General features: G+C 42.3%; 1 protein-coding gene, 1 non-coding gene and 1 pseudogene across 7 annotated transcripts in view; 1 reads left to right on the top strand and 2 right to left on the bottom strand.

Moving 5' to 3' along the window:
- Positions 1 to 19,040, bottom strand: part of COL14A1 (collagen type XIV alpha 1 chain) — a 267,412-nt gene that overhangs the window by 224,999 nt on the left and 23,373 nt on the right. For 4 of the 6 annotated variants that reach the window (XM_073794695.1, XM_019932069.3, XM_019932070.3 and 1 more), the window contains one exon: positions 471 to 596. In XM_073794695.1, coding sequence (XP_073650796.1) covers positions 471 to 558 — 88 coding nt within the window. In that variant the 5' untranslated portion in view covers positions 559 to 596. Of the gene's footprint in view, positions 1 to 470; positions 597 to 16,471; positions 16,747 to 18,188; positions 18,434 to 19,040 lie in introns of those variants that run through there. The other 2 variants (XM_073794697.1, XM_019932068.3) reach the window with 2 other exon arrangements.
- On the bottom strand, positions 3,960 to 13,718 carry LOC101324563 (protein limb expression 1 homolog pseudogene; annotated as a pseudogene).
- Positions 8,757 to 8,829, top strand: TRNAA-CGC (transfer RNA alanine (anticodon CGC)). Its single transcript has one exon. It is a non-coding gene; the product is annotated as a tRNA-Ala (tRNA).

The following is a 19,040-nucleotide window of genomic DNA, read 5'->3' as shown; positions in this document are numbered from 1 at the left end:
CAGAAGCACATTAAAAATGAGCTGTTTGGGCTTCCCTGGTGGCGCAGTGGTTGAGAGTCCGCCTGCCGATGCAGGGGACACGGGTTCGTGCCCCGGTCTGGGAAGATCCCACATGCCGCGGAGTGGCTGGGCCCGTGAGCCATGGTCCGGAACCTGTGCTCCGCCGCGGGAGAGGCCACAACAGTGAGAGGCCCGCGTACCACAAAAAAAAAAAAAATTAGCTGTTTAACCAGCTGCCACAAAATTAATATGCTCAGTCACTGGTGAGGTCGTAACCTTCATCAAAGTTGTGGCACATTTCTACAATGTAAACAGTTAGTGAAACTGAGTAAAAGCCAACATATGACCCTGCCTAAAATCACAGCTGAACCAGTGAAGCACTCTTAAGGTAAATAAAATAAAAAATGATAATCAGAACCAAAATGGCCAGACTCCCAGACCCTAATGATTATATTCAACTTTTCCATTACCTTGACCCTGGACATTGGTGCAAAAATAAGTAATTGCCAAAAAAGCTGGAAACAGCCAATGCTGCATCTTGCACTGAAAAATCTTCATTTTATTTCCTGCTTTTCACATGGGATGTAACGGCAGTCCTAGAAACAGAGAACACAGAGGTATTTTGAGAAGACTTAAATTATATGCAGTCGTCTAAGACAAACAAGCCAACATGTATTAGTATTGTCAGGAAGTAACTCATTCCTTAGGGCATTGTATATTTCACTCTAAAACGTACACTGATAAAAGAAAGATTTTTGAGAAGATGCTGTAAATGAAGAGAATTATTAAAAATATTTGGGCGAGAAGTTCAGAAGGTACTCTGTGACTCTTTTGTAAGGCAAAAATAGCACAATGAATTTCCCAGATGGATAAATTCCAAAAGTTGGCCTGAAATGAGCATTATAATCAGACAGTTACAACTCCCTTGCCAGTCATAAGTATAGATATACAGGACGATTCTTCTAGTGATCAAGGAGCATTTGAAAAACCACTTTGTGCGATTATTAAATCATCACTGAGCTTTCACTTCATTGGGCTGAATAACCCTTAATCTTTTCATCTTTGCTTATAATTTTTTTCTCCATATGTGTGAATCTAAAACTCTTCTAAGATCATCCTTTTCATTAGAATATCAATAAAAGAAAAGCTCCAAGAAAAGGTGAAAGAAATGAAAAAGGGGGAAATTAAGGAAGGAAAAGAAGGAAGAAGGGAGGGTAGGAAGGAGGGAGGGAAAGAAGGAGGGGGGGAAAAGTGTGAATGTTTGGGGTTAATTTAAAAGGCCAGTCTACAAGTGCTGACTACAATTCTATTGCAAGCCATTACAGAGGAGAAATTCTGAGTCCTTACCTCAGAAATTAAGACATCTCAAAAGTTTTCTTCTATCCAGTGCATTTTTTGAAGTAGGTATGATTATAATATTGATTTACAGATAAGGAAAATAAGGCAGAGAGAGTTTTCCCAAGTCACATAGATAGTGAGTTCAGGATCCAGGATTTCAGCCCACACAGACAATCAAACATGGTAGAAGCATCTTAGGAAAATGCTTCTAAAGTATCACATTTCATATCACTTTCTTTTCACTTTAAAATATCTTTTCTCATTCTGATTACAAAAATAATGAGTTTAATCATAGAAAATTAGAAAATACAAGAAAGCACAGCAAAGAGTATGTGCAAATATTTGCTGATGACATAAATGTCCTGTTACAATATGCATGACAATATCACAACTTATTTATTATCTAGCTTTATTTGTAAATGTAGATTGTTTCTAAATTTCCCTAATACATGTAACACTGGAATGACTATCCTTATTCACACCTCTTTGAATACATGACTATTGATTTCTTTGGCTAAACTCCCAATTGTAGAACTGTTGGGTAAAACAAGATGTGTTTTTTAAAGGTTTTTAAAACATAGGTACATAATGCCTTATACTGATTTCCACTTCTATCAGCATCTTATATGAGTACCAAATCACATCACTTCCATCATCACAGGGGTTCATTGCTTTCAACATATCCTGATTTGATAGGTAAAATGTGATTATCACAATATCATCTTAATTTTTTTTTATAATCAGTAAAACGTAACATTTTGTGTTTGTTAGCTACTTATACTTTTTATAAAATACCTGTTCATATATTTCACCCATTTTCTCATTGATTTGTAAGAACTCTTTATATATTAATTTTAACATATATACTGCAGTATTTTTCAAGTTTGTTTTTGACCTTTCAATTTTGTTTTATTGGGTCAAGATTTTTTTTTTAATCAAGGCATCTGATTTGATCTTTTTCTTTATGGTTTCTGATTCAATGTCATGGGTAAAATCACTTTTTCCATCTCAAGGTATATTTCTAGTTATCTTAATTTTTTAATTCCAGTTGTGAATGGAAACCTGGATTATTTTTTAATATAGAAAAGATAGTGACTTTTATCTATTTATTTTATAGTAGACCACCATTTTGAACTCTTACTCTATATTTTTTCAATTTAATCTCTTGCATTTTCCAGGTTGACAATTGCAACCACCGTGTGTGTGTGTGTGTGTGTGTGTGTGTGTGTGTGTGTGTGTTTAATTATATAGGCCAGGAGTTTTAAAACCATTATTTTACAAGGAATGCCTCAAATATTTCATCACTAAGTATATTGCTAGTAGTTAGATTGAGATATATTGTCTCTTTCTGTTAAAAAATAAATTCTTGACTTTTTACTGGGTATTTTTTTTCAACCAGGAATGAATGCTGAATCTTGCCTTTTTGCTGTTTCATCTATGGAGATGTTCACGTTTTTCATCTATACCTCTTAGTGTAATTCATTACTTTGGTAGTGTCTAGTATTAATGTATCCTTGAAACACAGAAATAAATCCTGCCTGTTCATGAAAATTACTGTGGGTTTTTTTTTAACTTTAATGTAATTATAATGGTTTTAGTTTTCAGCCAAGCCATTTTCAAATAGATGACAGAGTCATATTATTTCTTTCAAGAAGATTCTGTAACATTTGAGCTATTGGTTGCTTATGGTCTAATTAAACTCTTCAAACTGAACGGATGGAAGCAGAATTGTTTGAAATAACAAAGACAGTAATAGAGCAAAAGAGTCCTTCTCTCTAACTCCTAAGGGACTAACCAAACGCAAGCACTCTTTGTTAAATGCTAATGATTTTTCAAATGTTTTAAACTTTAAAATACCTATGATTTTCTCTGTTATAGATATATGTCTGTGGTGGCAGAAAATAAAAGTAAATGAATTCAAGTTACCTATTTGCAAATTAAAAATGAATATAATTGATTGCAGGACTCAAAAATTGGATATTAATTCTTCTCGAGAAACAAGAGTGAGTACTATTCTAGGTGACATTTATCCCCAAATGGAAGAGTATGGTAAAAAATTATTATTACAGTGCTATTGTATGCCACATTAAGTTTATCTAGTATTTTCATACTATTACCTCTTCAAGAACTTTGATAGACCCAGATAAAACCCCTTCTGTAGCTTTGGATTATATCTAGTGGAGCTATCTTTTAGTTTCCAAAGCTTGGGAGGAGACTCTGACCCTTGCATGTTTTTTAAAGCAATCAATATTTCTTATTTAATCCAAGTATTTTTAAAATTGCTATCATGTTACTTCTTCCCAATCCTGGCTGCTGTTCTTTGAGAGATGCTACACTGGCACATTCTTTGAAACAACATATGTAATCTAGTGAAGCACATGTCAGCCAGACTTAAGGCTGGAGCCAGTCTTGGGAAATATTTTTCAAACAATCCTGCTTCCATCCTTATAGTTTGAAGAGTTTAATTAGAAAACTGAACTGAGTGAGTACTGGGTCCTATAAGAGTGAGTCCTACTATTCTCAGATTCTGTGAATAAAACAGGAGGATTTTAGTAGCAGTAGGAGGATTCGTGCAGCCTTCAGGTAGCAGCTATAGATGCTAAAACATCTGATGACCTACTTCAGTGAGCTTCCACATGTTGGGATCTGGTCTCTGCCATCCTTGGGGGCACCTGGGGCCCGGCCTTGCTAGCAATACCACACAGGGCTCTGAGGCTCAGCCTGACCATCTCTGGGTGAGGAAATGTGAAGGCCACTGTAGATCTCAGTCAAGGCTAAGATAGTGATTTCTTTCTTTTCTATGTAAAATCATAGTTATCCTGCTTTCTTGGCTTCTTATAACTCCCCCAAGGCCATTCATTGCTCTTGAGAGAGGATTCCTTTTCAAGGACCCTTGCTCCTTCATGATCCAGTCCAGACCATATGGCTGTTCATCTTTCATCCAGGGAATACTGGAAATAGAAGATGACTTCCTGTCAGGAATGCTTTGTTTCACAAAGGGCTTTTCGGCTTCCTTTCCAGTGCAATAGTTGGAAAATGGTCATCAGCTCTTGAAATAAACATGGTCGTCCCAGTGTTTAACTAACATGGAGTCACAGGCTTTGATGCAGATGCTGGAGTCATCGGCGCATCTGGTGTGCCTCTGATGCCGCAACTGTTTCCTGAATGCTTTCCATAAAGAATTCTTTGGTGTGATCCTTCTGAAGGGCAGCTCACTGAAGAAGGAGTTGACTGGGACAACTTCAGAGGCATCCCATCAGGCCTCAGCTCTACCTAAGCAGCACTGAAAATTGCCAAAACAGTGTCCCCCTGGGAGGGTCACATTACTCACAAAGGAAGGTCTAAGGGATGACATGGACCTGTAGACCACTGCAGCTTCACTTGGGAGTGCAACCCTTTGCTGCTGCTTGCTTTTCCAAAGTTCCTGTAACACTGAGACAATATTGAAGTCTTCAGAGATGAGAGCCAGATCTCTCTGAGGCAAGAGCTGAGCAATGTAATGTCTGAGGGATTCCAAGGTTATGTCCACCTTCAGTCTGCAACGTAAGCCTTCTGCAGAGTGCTCCCAGGCTTGAATTCTTGCAGTCCTGGACTGAGTCTGTGCAGCTCATGGACGCATTGGATTACCAAAGAATCCCTTTAACATCTGCCAATCAGACATCTTCCAGAGTCTAAAGACTCCTCAGGGCACCCTCCTCCCGGGCTAACTGATCTTTGTTGTTTCTGCATATTATTGTTTTTATATCATGTCGACTTTGTATAGCTGCTTTTTTGGATCTATGTTAATAACCAAAATTGACTAAGAGTTTTCTTTTCTTAAAAGGTTTGGTGTCAAGATTATTCTAGCTTTATAAAAAAAAGTTAGAAAGGTTTCCATTTTTTCATTGTGCCGTAATAGTTTTGTTTTGTTTTGTTTTGGGTTTTTTTGTGTTTTTTGTGGTACGCGGGCCTCTCACTGCTGTGGCCTCTCCCGTTGCGGAGCACAGGCTCCGGATGCGAAGGCTCAGCGGCCATGGCTCACGGGCCCAGCCGCTCCACAGCATGTGGGATCTTCCCGGACCGGGGCACGAACCCGTGTCCCCTGCATCGGCAGGCGGACTCTCAACCACTGCGCCACCAGGGAAGCCCCGTAATAGTTTAAGTAGCATGAGAAAGATCTACTCTATGAAAGCCTATGAATAATTTGAGTGAGAAAATCATATGGGCCTATTCCCTTTCTGAAGCTAATTCCTACACAGCTTTAAAAATATATTTTGTCTTATTCATAAACCTATTTAGCTTTTTTACTTCTTGGTTCTAGTTTGGATATTTTCCCTTAAAGTTATTCTTTTAATTTTGATTTTCAGATTGAATAGCACAGGGTTGTGTGATCTCTCAAATTACAACCTATCTTTTCTTGTTATAGCTCCATTATCAGTATTAAAGTGATGTGTTTCTGACTTTCTCTTTTCTCTCCAAAATAGATAAGCTATATATATATATTTGTCCAGATTGTAATTTTTTGAGAATAGGTTTTTTTTATTTGCCAATATTATTTTTTGATTTCTAATTTATTTAGTTCTGTATTTATCTTTGCTTTTCTGCTTTTATAATATTTATTTTATTTATTTATTTATTTTGGCTGCGCCGGGTCTTTGTTGTGGCACGCGGGATCCTTTAGTTGTGACACGCAGGCTCACAGCTGCAGCATGTGGACTCTCAGTTGTGTCATGCATGTGGGATCTAGTTCCCTAACAAGGGATGGAACTTGGGCCCCCTGTATTGGGAGTGTAGTCTTACCCACTGGACTACCAGGGAAGTCCTGCTCTTATGTTTTTAATTTTTGTTGTTCTTTTTGTTTATTTAATCCTTAATTAATGTAATAGTCTTTATTTGAGGCCATAATTTTTCTCTGAATATGCTTCAGCAGCAACATACAAACTTTAATTTCCTTTTTAACCCAAGAGTTATTTCAGTGAATGTAGCAAAGCAGAATTCTATGAATCTTCAAAACAATATGATTCACGCACTTAAACTTATTCTGGTTTTATTCCAGAGTGATACAGTATATCCAGAGGAATAAATTAATTATATTCCTTCAAGCAATCATTCATAAAAAAATTTTTTTGGCAACCACTTTTTATAATATCCAGTGACAGTCTAGCGTGCAATTCTTTTGTATTGCCAATTAAAGGAAGAGCCACATGCTTTGATAATCATAGAAATAATCAAGTTAAGATCCTATAAAAAAAATTAAAGAATGTATTCATTTGTATTTAGGGATCCAAAAAGCATCTCCCCCAACCAGCCTACTATACTTCCAAAATGCTAATTACTAAAGAATATTTTCTTAAATTAAGACGTTCACATACTAGAAGCCCCTTAAAATTCAATGGAATAGGTAACACATTGAGTGACTATTTTATATGTAATATATACGGCATTTTAGTCTGGATGAATTTATTATTAATTTATTACAGATTAATAAACCAACTATGTGTCAGAGCACAGAAGAAATGGGACAAATGGAGAGTGAATTTAGATAAAATACAGGGGGAAAGGCCCTGAGGCATCTAGAGAACCCTAACCCCACCCAGCCAAGTAGAACAAGATCAGGTGGGTTATCCAAAGGACTGTGAAATCACTCTTTTGCTCTTTTGTGTACAGAGGCTTGAATACAGGGGATTTGCAAAGAGAGGGGAGTAGGCGTCAGCCCTATCATGATCAAGACCGTGATACCCAAAGAAAACCACAGAAGTAGAATCACTCTCTCAACTCAAACGAAATATTCTTTCTAAGATTTTGTTCCCCAAACATAACCACAGGTTTCATCCAGAACAGGGCAAAGGGAGGGAGAGGTAAGGAAACAATTTGTCTTTTTGGCATGCCCTTTAAGATCAGAGACTTTTATCAGATATCACACGATACTATGTTAACATAGTAGAGCAAGTCCTTTTACAAGCCACAGTCCAATAGTCTTTCTCTTTCTCATCAAAACACTGCAGTTCCTGTGTCCAGGTGTTTTGAAGCAATACTTAACACACCACATTAGAAGTTAATCTGCATTTCACACAATTTAAATAAGTAAATACACCGATGAATTAGTGCTACCCTAATCTTGGCAACTTTTTTTGAAAACTGTGTATTATTTATATGGAAAAAAAACTGTAGCCCTAGATTATCTTTAAATTCTTCCTTTTTTTGTGTGTTTATTTTAAATTAGGATGAGTAATACCATATTGGGAGAACTGGAATTTTCATTTTCCCAAGGTTTTCTGCCAAGTCTCTTTTTTGGACAGTAAAATAGAGGCAAGAAAAAATCCCAATTCCTATTAAAGTGCCATGAGATACTTTAACACTTACCAAAATATCAAAGCCTAATTTGTTGAAACTTTGCCTAAAACCTTGCACAAAACAGATAACTCTGCCTTAATTTTTTTTTTTTTTTTTTTTTTGGTTTAAAAACATCATGTTAGAAGTGGCTATCTAGCTCTAAGTTCAGAAGGTATAAACACAATTTGAGGAAAGTTGATAATCTTTAGTACAAGTTTTCTCAGAACACTGTCACGAGATTATGTAATCAGTAACTTAAAACTATCCCCATTAGGACTAACTGACCCTTCCTCTACTTCATATGTTTGTCTTATTTAATTGCATTTATACAATTAAATTTAACAAGGAGCAAAGCCCCTTGTGCAAGCCAGTTTTATCAAAATCCCTTAAAATATTTATCCTAAAGTTTTTGTAAACTACTCATATAAACACACACACATACACACACAGACTTACACACATATATACCCAAACCCTGGATAATGTTCTACTCAGTCAGTGCTGACACACAAAAAACCATAAACTTAAAACAAAATTGTTGCCAGCCAACTGGCACACCAGGCCCTGAGAGAGACTGTGATTTGTAATATCAGAATCTTCATTCCAACAATCACTAATGAGAGCCCTACTATGTAACCAAAGCTCTCTACTCTAAGGGAGATACAAAATTTCATACCATATGATCCCTGCCTTCAGTCAACTCACTTACAGTTGACTGCAAGCAAATATATTGCCAAGCTAAATGCAATAAGTATGAAATAGAACAAAGAGTTAACACGAACTGGAGATATGAATAGAAAACTGGGAGCTAGGAAGACAGATCTGACAATAATTTGCTAGGGGTCCTTGACTAACTAGTTTAACCACTCCATGACTTGATTTCTTTATCAGCAAAATGTGCCAGTGAACATCTGCCTTATAGGATGATTGTGATAATGTAAATAATGTACTTAGAAACTCAGGAAGCTCTCAAAAAGTTCTAACTGGTAACATGTTAGGAACAGGTTGAAAGGACACAAAGGAAAAGGGAATGATAATCATCAATGAATTTACTACTTGGGTAGATACTAAAGGAGGAAAAGACTCAAGAAGTCTTTATCAGGACTTCTCTGGTGGTCCAGTGGGTAAGATTCCGCACTCGCAATGCAGGGGGCCCAGGTTCGATCCCTGGTCGGGGAACTAGATCCCACGTGCATGCTGCAACTAAGAAGTCCACATGCCACAGCTAAGAAGTCCGCATGCCACAACTAAAAGTCCACATGCTGCAACTAAGTCCACATGCCACAATTGAGTCCGCATGCTACAATTAAGAGTCCGCATGCCACAACTAAGAGTCCGCAGGCCACAAGAGTCCGCATGCTACAACTAAAAGATCCCGCATGCCGCAACTAAACATGCCGCGACAAAGATCCCACGCGCCATAACTAAGACCCAGTGCAACCAAAATAAATATTAAAAAAAAAAAAAAGAACTCTTTATCTCCTCCATCTAATGAAGGTTGTGGGACTAACTTGGCATAAAGGTTTAGGCAAAAACAGAAGATCCAAATAATGACAGAGGCACAATTATTTGCACGGGTGGACTACTTTAAACTTTTCTAATTACGTTCCTATCCATTTTTTATCATTTTTCCAGATGACAGCTCTATACAGGTTCAAAATAATCAACCATCTGAAGATCTGGAAGATTTGACTTAGGAGCAATTCATTGACTAAAAAGAAGACTTAGCAGTTTTAGTTGACAAGCCCATGTAAAGAAGATTTGAAAGAAATGGGAATGATTAAGCATGATTTAAGCCTAGGAAAAATAAGAATCGGAGGCACATAATGGATGTCTTCAAATATCTGAAGGGCTTTAACACAGAAGATAAAACAAGATTATTCTGTGCAGTTTCTGCAAATAGTACTAGAATCAATGGACCGAGCCACAGAGATGCGGATTTGGATATAAAAATTCTCTAACAACTAGAATGCCTTCTTCACTTTTATTAGAAGTTCTGAGGCAGAAGCTGGCTAAGTTTTACCCATGAGAGGGGTTATAGAAGAGATTCCTGGATTTGTGGGCAGGGGAACTGGACAAAATTACCTTTAAGTCTGAACTCTTTCTGGACTCTACATTATTAATATTTTTTTTTCTTTTTTTTTTTTTTTGGTGGTACGTGGGCCTCTCACTGCCATGGCCTCTCCCGTTGTGGAGCACAGGCTCCGGATGCGCAGGCTCAGCGGCCATGGCTCACGGGCCCCGCCGCTCCGCGGCGTGTGGGATCTTCCCGGACCGGGGCACGAACCCGTGTCCCCTGCATCGGCAGGCGGACTCTCAAACACTGCGCCACCAGGGAAGCCCAACATTATTAATATTTTGATATCACTTTTATAGGAGAATTTTACAGTGAATTGATGATCTAGGTCATACGTATTTACAGATAAGAATGGAGAGACTAAAAACAGGGCTAACATCTTTGCCCAGTGTGTTGACATGTTTAGTATTCCTTATTTCATCTCTGTAGTGAAAATACCACCCTCCTTACACCCAGAATAACCAAAAGCGTTTTCATGATTAGTTAATGAGGTCTACTTAAAAACAAGCCCTAGAGGAAGTCAGTGGTTATCACTCTTCTCTGTTAGCATCAGGACACAGGAGAAAACAACTCTAATTTAGAAATAAAGACCTAGTTGTGTTACTATTAGCTTGGTGACTAGCCTTTTATTTCCCCCTGCGCGAACTCCCCACTGTGCATGGCATTGTGATTATAAATCAAGTGGAAAGCCACAATTTTATTAGCATAAAGTATCAAAGGGTAGAAGAGTTCAGGAATGCCAGAGACTGGAAATTGAGAAGAGGTGCGTAAGAAAAGAGTGAGCCACAAGTAGGGGGAATCAACTCTGCATAAAAACGCCCCTCGGGACTTCCCTGGTGGTCCAGTGCCTAAGACTCCATGCTCCCAATGCAGGGAGCCCGGGGTTCAATCCCTGGTTGGGAAACTAGATCCCACATGCATACCGCAACTAAGAGACCACATGCTGCAACTAAGAAGCCTGCAAAGAAGCCCACATGCCGCAACTAGGAAGCCTGCAGGCCACAACTAAAAGATCCCGCATGCCGCAACTAAAAGATCCCACACCTGGCAATGAAAATCCCATGTGCTGCAACTAAGACCTGGCGCAGCCTAAATAAATAAGTAAATAAATAAATATTTTAAAAAAGAAAAAAAATATCCCTCAAGTCCTGGACAATTCAGAATAAAGGGTCAATTAATCAAGAAAAGTTAACAATCATAAATGAGTACGTGCTTAATAATAGAGTTTCAAAATACACAAAGCAAAAACTGATAGAACCAAAGAAAGAAATAATAAGCAAAGTTAGAGATGTTAACAATCCCCTCAGGAACTGACTGAACAACTAGACAAAATAACAGTAAGGATATAAGAAGATGTGAACCACTCTATCAACTAGTAATTGATATTTATTGAACACCACATCCAAAAACTGCAGAATATTCTTTTTTTAAAAAATTTCTTATAAAATCGGCCATATTCTGCATCCTAAAATGAGACAATAAATTCCAAAAGACTCAAAGTTTGCAGAGTATGTTTTCTGACAACAACAGAATTAAATTAGATATCAATCATAATAAAATATCTTTACAAATTCAAAATATAAAAAGATAACACATGAAAATTTGTGGGATGCAGCTAAAGGATTAGAGAGAAATATTTACATAAAAAAAGAAGGAATTTAAAAATCAATGATCTAATTTTCCACTTAAAGAAGCCAAAAAAAGAAGAGCAAATTAAAATCCTAATTAAGTTGGAAAAGGGATTAATAAAGATAAGCATAGAACCCAAAAATACATAAAATAAATATTAGTAAAAAATTAACAAGGCCAAAATTTGCTTCTTTAAAATATTAATAAAATTGAAAAATCTTTAGAAAGAGTGATCAACCTCCAACAGACTGCACTGGCCTCTTATCCCATTGTAACTCTCCAGCTAGCTTCATGGCCCCCGTAACTTTACCGTCTGAGTCTTGGGTAACATAATACATCTAGATGGGCAGTTTAACCCATAATCAAAAAAGTTCAAAGTGCATGATAGTCAATCAATAAATACTGATTGATTTAATGATCAATGATTGAATGACCAGGGCTGATGTGTACAGTTCACAGTTGACGCACTGTACAATTTGCAGTTGGCCTAGGGCAAGTAATGCTTGAAACTAGCAGACACTCTCTCCAACTTGTATGCAAAACTGTTTTCCAGAGGAAAGGATACTGTCTTCTTCTCCCAATAGCACGGGTCTGCCCAGAGGTACCTTTTTCTAGTTCACAGAAAGACCCCATGTAGGATCATAGCAGCCCAGTGAATGGCTCAAATGCAAGGGATATGTCTGCAGATCACCCTCAGAAATATAGCTGTTTAGTCTTAAACTAGGTTGCTGTAAGTCCTACATGACAGAAGGCAGAGCCACTCCAAAAGTATGGCAAACTGGAGACTCTCTTTGACTCAGGAATGTTCCATTACCCGGCATTTTTTTTTTTAAGGACTGACATAGCTTCTTGGTCAAAGAAATGAGAGTTGCTTTTAACTAAACTCTATCTACAAGCAGCATAAAGGGCAGCTGCACATCTCAGCATAGACATCTCATCCTTTAGGAAGGCTTCCCTGATCTTCCAAGTATGGGCCAGATGCTCCTTCTGTGTTTCCTACAGTAGTAATCTTTATTTTCCATTCTAAACCTACAGTAGAACATCATTTTTTGATATCGATTCAGTGTGCTCCCCTTTGCAAAAGCAGACAGAAAGCCATGGAGGAGGAAATCTTTATCCAGTAAAAGATCCCGTGAGTACCTCTAGTTAGAGACACCACCTATGAAACTCAGAAGAACTCAGCCAAGCCTGGCCTCCCTCTGGATCAATTTTCATAAACAACCCAGGTTATCTCTGGTAGGAAAAAGACTAAACACTGTTCCCTACAATTAAAAGTTAGGGACCCTTGCCGGTGAGCTCCAACAAAGGCCCACTGGCAGAAAAGTTCTTCGACAGCATTGATTTTAAAAAATTACCCTGAAGTATAAATTAAAAATTAAATTAAATTAAAAAAAAATTACCTTGAAGAAATGTGGAGTCTAGACTGTAAGCCCCAACTTAAACAGACACTCAGTTCTCAGAATTTCCTGAGAATTTCCTGTGCCTTTCTAGTCACAATCCCCTCAAAAAGTGGAGCCAGAGAAAGAGAGAAGAGGAAACGTGGGAAGAAGAAAAAAAAAAAGGTAGAAAGAAGGAAAAAGCAGCAGGAGACAAGAGAAACCAGTTTTGTCTTCCCGACTCTGTACTAAATCATTTTAGGCCTTAAAACATAGGGTGGCTATGTTATCCCTGTTTTCTAGAAGAGAAAACTGAAGCCCAGAGAGGTTAAGGAACTTGGGCAGGGGCACAGAACAAGCAAGTATAGATTTCACCCACACCTCTCTGCCTTCCAGCCTGTTTCAGCTGCCAGACTTGTATGGCCTCAGTTGATGTCATCCATTTACAGTCACACACCCTTGAAGGCAAGGGTCACTTCACCCTTCCCCACCAAAGAAGCTGATGGAGCAATGGGGTCTGGGTTCAAATCTCATACAGGCTTTTCTTAATCATGTATCTGGTACTTGCTGGCTTTGCAACTCCAGGCGAGGTAGTTTATATCCCCGAAGCTCAGTGATCTTACATCTAAAAGAAGGAGAATATTTACTTCCACAAGTAACTGGGGGGCTTAAACGTGTTTCTGAAAAAGAAAAGGGCAGGTACCCAACAGGGACTCGAAACACACGCCAGCACTTCCTCGACTACACACACCCATCTCCCAACTAGAACAGGATAAGGCTTGGTCTTCACAAGGCTTGTTCTATATAGAAGAGTAACTGGGGCCCTGCCACTTTTTAGTTAGTTAGTTACCAAAGAGGAGGAGAAACAAGAGGAGACTGTTTTCTTGCCATCCAGCACTATCAGGGGGCAAATCTGTCAAAGAGGAAGTTTGTTTTTCTCCCTTTCCCTTAAACTTTCCTCTTCTCCTCTCCCCCACCCTACCCATCCCGCTGTTCCCCTAGGTCATTTATCATCTGTTCTCTACAAATTGTCATAATCCCAGGTAATCTGTTAGCTCAGTGGTGCTCAAACACCACCACCTCAGCCTGCAGCAATTCAGGAAGGTCCTGGTCCTTTAAAGGAACCTTGGGTTACACTCGACTGCATGGAAAACAGCAGTCGTTTGGCTGAGTTTGGATTAAAATGACAGCAAATGTGGCTCTAGAGTCACATAATTGCAAAGACTCTCAGCTTAAGACAGGCAAAAGATCTTTGTGTTTTACTAGCTGACACCAGGAAGTATTTAAGGGTCAAAGGGAGTGTACCCCAATGAGCCCTTTTTTGCTGGGCTGGGGCTTGTTCCAGTGCCCCTCAAATCATACGAATTTGCTCAGCCCTTTCTTTAAGGCCAGCCCTGGCTGATTCCAAAAGCCAAGACTTTCACGGACGGCCCAGCGTTCTCTGAAATCCACAGCTGGACCATTAGCAGCAGGAAAAATGCCAAAGGACTCCTCCCATCAATCCCAAAGCCTGGGACCTGCCCAAAACTGCTCCAGGAATCCTGATGGGTTCCAAGGAATCCTTCCCAGGGAATTACTGAGAGCCCTCACCAGTGTGGTTCTTGTCCTTTCAAAGGGACCCCCAGGAGGTCAGGGATGTAGTGGAGGTTCAGGTCTGTCCTGGCTCAGGGCTCCCCAGGCAGAAGGAGGCGATGCCCAATGCTTAGTGAGAGTATACTGTACATAATGGATAAACCTTGAAAACATTTTGCTAGGTGAAAGAAACCAGTCACAAAGGACCACACATATATTGTATGCTTCCATTTACATGAAATGTCAGCAGAAAGTAGATGAGTGGTTGCCAAGGGTGTTGGGGGGGCGAGGTTGGGAAGAAATGGGGAGTTTCCGCTAATAGGTACAGAATATTTTTTTTTTGGAGTGATAAAAATCTTCTAAAATTGATTGTGGTGATGATTGCACAACTCCGTGAATATACTAAAAAACCACCGAATTGCACACGTGTGCAATTGTATCTCAATAAAGCTGTTTCTTCAAAAAAAATCCTATCCTGAAGTCTATCTTACAGTAACCACACCCTTGGGACCAGGTTCAAAGGAAATCCATCCAAGTTGCTCTTTTGAAACAACTCAAAATCCAAATGCTATCCATGCGTTATTTCATTCACTCATTTTACATTTACCAGTGAGTTCTCTGTGGGCAGAACTGGACCACCTTGTCAGAAACACACCACCAGCTCTCCCCACTGCATCCAGCTTAAGCCGGTTTGCTGGATGCGAGCAGGGCCTCTTTATCACATGCTGCAACCAGGAAGGGCCCCCCCTTGACTCTCTGTAGCTGAGGAGCCCCAGAGCCTTTAAGAGGGGAGTTTCAGGAAAACTCTTTCTCATTTCTGCTCCCCATAGAGCCACCAATGTCTTATCCGCATGTTTCTGCCCCCCTTCCACCCCCTTCTACTGCTGCAAGCAGCTGACTCTCCAAAATTTCCAGGAGGGAAATGAGGCTCTCAGCTTTAGCTCCAGAAGTAGTTTTCGGGGGGGGAGGGGCAGATATAGGCCGCTTTGAGAGCTGCACGCAAGCTCCATTTGCACAGTTGCCCTTAAGGGCATGCCGAAAGCCTAAGCACAATGCGCGACCCCGGGTCAATCCAGAGCTTCGACCCCGGGTCAATCCAGAGCTTCGCGTGCCACAGGGCGGAGCCTCCCACAGAGGACCCAAGAACCCAGCTCCTGAATCAGAGTGCCCGTGTCCTGGACTTGCAGGCAGCGTTCAGACCCTTGCTTAGGACTAAGGCCACTCCAGTGGCACAACGCCGGCTCCTCTTGGCCGGGCCCTAACCCTGTCTTGACTGTGCGCTGTGCACGCTAAAGCCAAGCTCGGCCAGATGCACCTCCGCCTAGGCGCTGCGTACTAGAGCGCTTGAAGCCGCCAGCAGTTCAGAGGGATAAAAGGGGCGGGTGGGGGAAAGGGGGTGGGAAAAGCCAGGGCAGAGGAGACCCTCCAGCACCACAGCGTGGTGGTGCGTCTGAAAGCTGCAACTTCCTGGGTCCAGACACCAAAGTAAAACGCGCGAAGCATCCGGGTTTCCTGGCGTGGACGAGCTATCACTACGTGGAAGAGCTATCACTACTGCCAACATCCTGCATCGAGGCACTCCGTTTGCTTGCTCCTCTTTTCGCGAGCACCTGGTCCCCAGCGCGGGTCACCCACGGGGATCTAGGTGAGTTGCGTACCCCATGATCTCCACCGACTGTTTTCCCAAGCGACCCTTAATACAATCTAAATAAAAACAGCGTGCTTTCTGTTCATATACAGCTCTCCAAAACAATCCCTAAGCCCCTTTCTCAACGGAATGGTCGCCTTTACGAAGCCCCTTCTACTTGGAAATTCTGGAGTCTCCACTGTCTCGAAGTGGAGACACCCGCTCTTTCCCGCCGAGCACTCACAGCGCCCAAGTACAAGGGGGAAAGCTCCTGAGAGCAACCCAGGGCATCTTCACTGTCTGCATTTGCATCACGCAGTGCCACCAATCTCCCTGCCCAGTGACCCCCTGCGAAGAGGCACCCGGTGCACCTTCCCATCGCACCTCAAACGTCCCCGGGCCATCCGAGGCGCGCGTGAAGAGAAGGTCCATGGAATTGCACGGCGTCTGCAGGTGGCTAGTCCTTCCCACTTTCCCTTCCTCAAGAATAGACTTTGCAAAGCCGACCCGAAAGAAGAGCAGAGAAAGACTGGAACTAACCTGTTCAGGAGAAGATTCCAGCCCAGGTAGGGGGCCTCTCCGTGCCTAGGGAAGATCCAAGTTCCGCCGCGAATTGGTTCTTGGCGGCGCACGGGTCTTGTGCGCTTCCCGCCGCGTGCCCCTTTCAATTAGCCTCTCTCCCTCTCCTCTACCCGCTTCTGCCCCCACTCCCGGCCGCTCAGAGCTGCCTCCTCCTCTCCAGGGCTTCCCTCCTGCTAGGCGCCCGGGATCAGATAAGAGGAAAGGAAGGCCCGCTGCCAGCCAATTATAGAGCGGAAGGTGGCTGCGGGGGGAGGTGGGAGGCAGGCCTAAGCCCCTAACGCACCCCCGCTTCCCTCCTCCTCTTCTCCTCCAGCCCGGCCCCACAAGAGATGCTCTGAGGAGCCCGCCCAGCGCCGCAGGCGCGCCAGCCCAGACCTGGCGGCCGCCCCAGGTGCGAGCCGCAGCCGGCTGAACGGTGCCGGGAAAGAGCGGCTTTTGCCCCTCCACTCGCACCGAGGCTAGCGTGCGGCTGGCTTTTTTGCGAGGTCTGGAGCTCTCGAGGACGCAGGTGCTGTGTGCCCGCTTCCCCATTCCCAAAGGCCAGCCTCGTCAGGGACCCCGCGCTCGGGCGGCCAGTACCCGCTATAAAGGGGTAGCCTGTCTTGGGACTTCCCTGGCGGTCCAGTGGTTAAGACTCCGCGCTTCCACTTCAGGGGGCGCGGGTTCGAGCCCTGGTCGGGGAACTAAGATACCACCAAAAAAAGACAAAAAAACAAGGGGTACCCTTTCTTCCTTCCTTCTTCTGAACGAGGGCTATAAAATGCCAAAGCAGATATGCTCAAACTTTAATGTGCAGGAGAATCACCTGCGAATGTTGAAATAGACATTTTTGGTGTTTAAAAGGACGAATGTCGGCTGTGTACTGTGGTAGGACTTCTTAAACTGCATATGCTCTCTCGTAGAGATCCTGTTTCAACAGGTCTGGGCTGAGGCCAGGGACTCTGCATTTATCAAACACCCTGGTGGTTCTGATACATGCAGGTCACCCTCCGAGAGGCTCTGCTTGAGCTGTGAAGCCCACGAGGCGCGCCAGAGCCCCGCGCCAGGTCTCCAGGGACTCGGCCCTGCGCGGTCATCCCCTGGGCCCCCTTGCAAAGTCATCATCGTTACTCATTTTTTAACCTCACGAACAGCCTCCCACCCGCTCCCGCGGCGTCTTTACAATCCAGCTTGTTGTGTGCGCACAAATGTTGGGAGCTGGGAGGTATAAAAACTAAGTGTTTATCAAGAAGCCACTTTTGGGCTTCCCTGGTGGCGCAGTGGTTGAGAGTCCGCCTGCCGATGCAGGGGACACGGGTTCGTGCCCCAGTCCGGGAAGATCCCACATGCCGCGGAGTGGCTGGGTCCGTGAGCCATGGCCGCTGGGCCTGCGCGTCCGGAGCCTGTGCTCCGCAACGGGAGAGGCCACAACAGTGAGAGGCCCGCGTACCGCAAAAAAAAAAAAAAAAAAAAAAAAAAAAAAGGAGCCACTTTTGTGAGAAAATACCCTCTCGCCTTGGAAAACTGCAGAGGGTATTTCACCACCGTTAAAGGCTGGTGATGGCGAAGAGAGAAAGGGCAGGCGGTGCTCTTAAAAGGTCCCCGAACCTGCTACCACCCTGCTCAGCCCAGAATACAGAAAGAGGGGCTGTGACCCATCCACCCCCTTTCAAGGGGGTCCTTCGGATATTCTAACCTTCCCAAGCCACGTCCTCTGCTTTCCCCGAATTTGCTGGTATTCGCATCCCCTTGTCCACGCTCTGAACTTCCCCGCTTGTCCTGCAATTGGAGTGCAAAAGGCCCTCTGCAGCTCCCACCGCCGCCCTGCGTCTGTCGGTCGCTTTCCGAACGCGCCTCAGGTCTGCCACGGGACAGGGCCCGAGCTAGGCGCCGTTTTGCTTCTGCGCTTCACCGAACGTGATTCTCCCGGGTCAGGCAGCCAGCGCGACTTTTTAGCAGACAGGGTCTAAATCCGAGGGTTCCATTCGCTGAGCTGCGAGCATGCGAGCGCCACCTGGTGTCTGCGACTGGGAGTTCGAGATAGGGCGGGAACTGGAAAGCTATCCATCCATCCTAGATTAATACGGAGGGACCAGAATTCCTGAAATTCAGTACTTATAGCTGGAGAAAACTACACTTTAGTTAGATCTCCTTTCCTCTGCCCACCCCCAAACGAGTGCCTACTACCTTCATACTCTGTCCCCCCTTTTTCACTAATAAAATCTACTCTTGTGTTCTTCATTTTTAACAAGATATAGATGGCTAGTGTAAGCTTAGCTTTACGTGTAATTCCCTTGGGGGAGGTAGTGGCGTGTTAGCATAAAGTTTGAGGCAAAGGCTGAGAAAAAGTGCTTGTGATGGAATTATAGATAATTGGAAATGAGGAATTCCCTGATGATTTTAAATACGTGCAAAAATCCATACACAGCAAATAGCAGAATATTTATTCCATAGAAATCTTATACGATAATGTATATTGATTTTGTTATGATATAAAATGTTATTTTAAAAAGTTCTAAGTCATCCTTCTTTCATCTTTTAAACTTTT

Source organism: Tursiops truncatus, chromosome 17 (genome assembly GCF_011762595.2).
Source record: "Tursiops truncatus isolate mTurTru1 chromosome 17, mTurTru1.mat.Y, whole genome shotgun sequence".
NCBI lineage: Eukaryota > Metazoa > Chordata > Mammalia > Artiodactyla > Delphinidae > Tursiops > Tursiops truncatus.
This window is presented reverse-complemented; position numbering and strand designations above follow the sequence as displayed.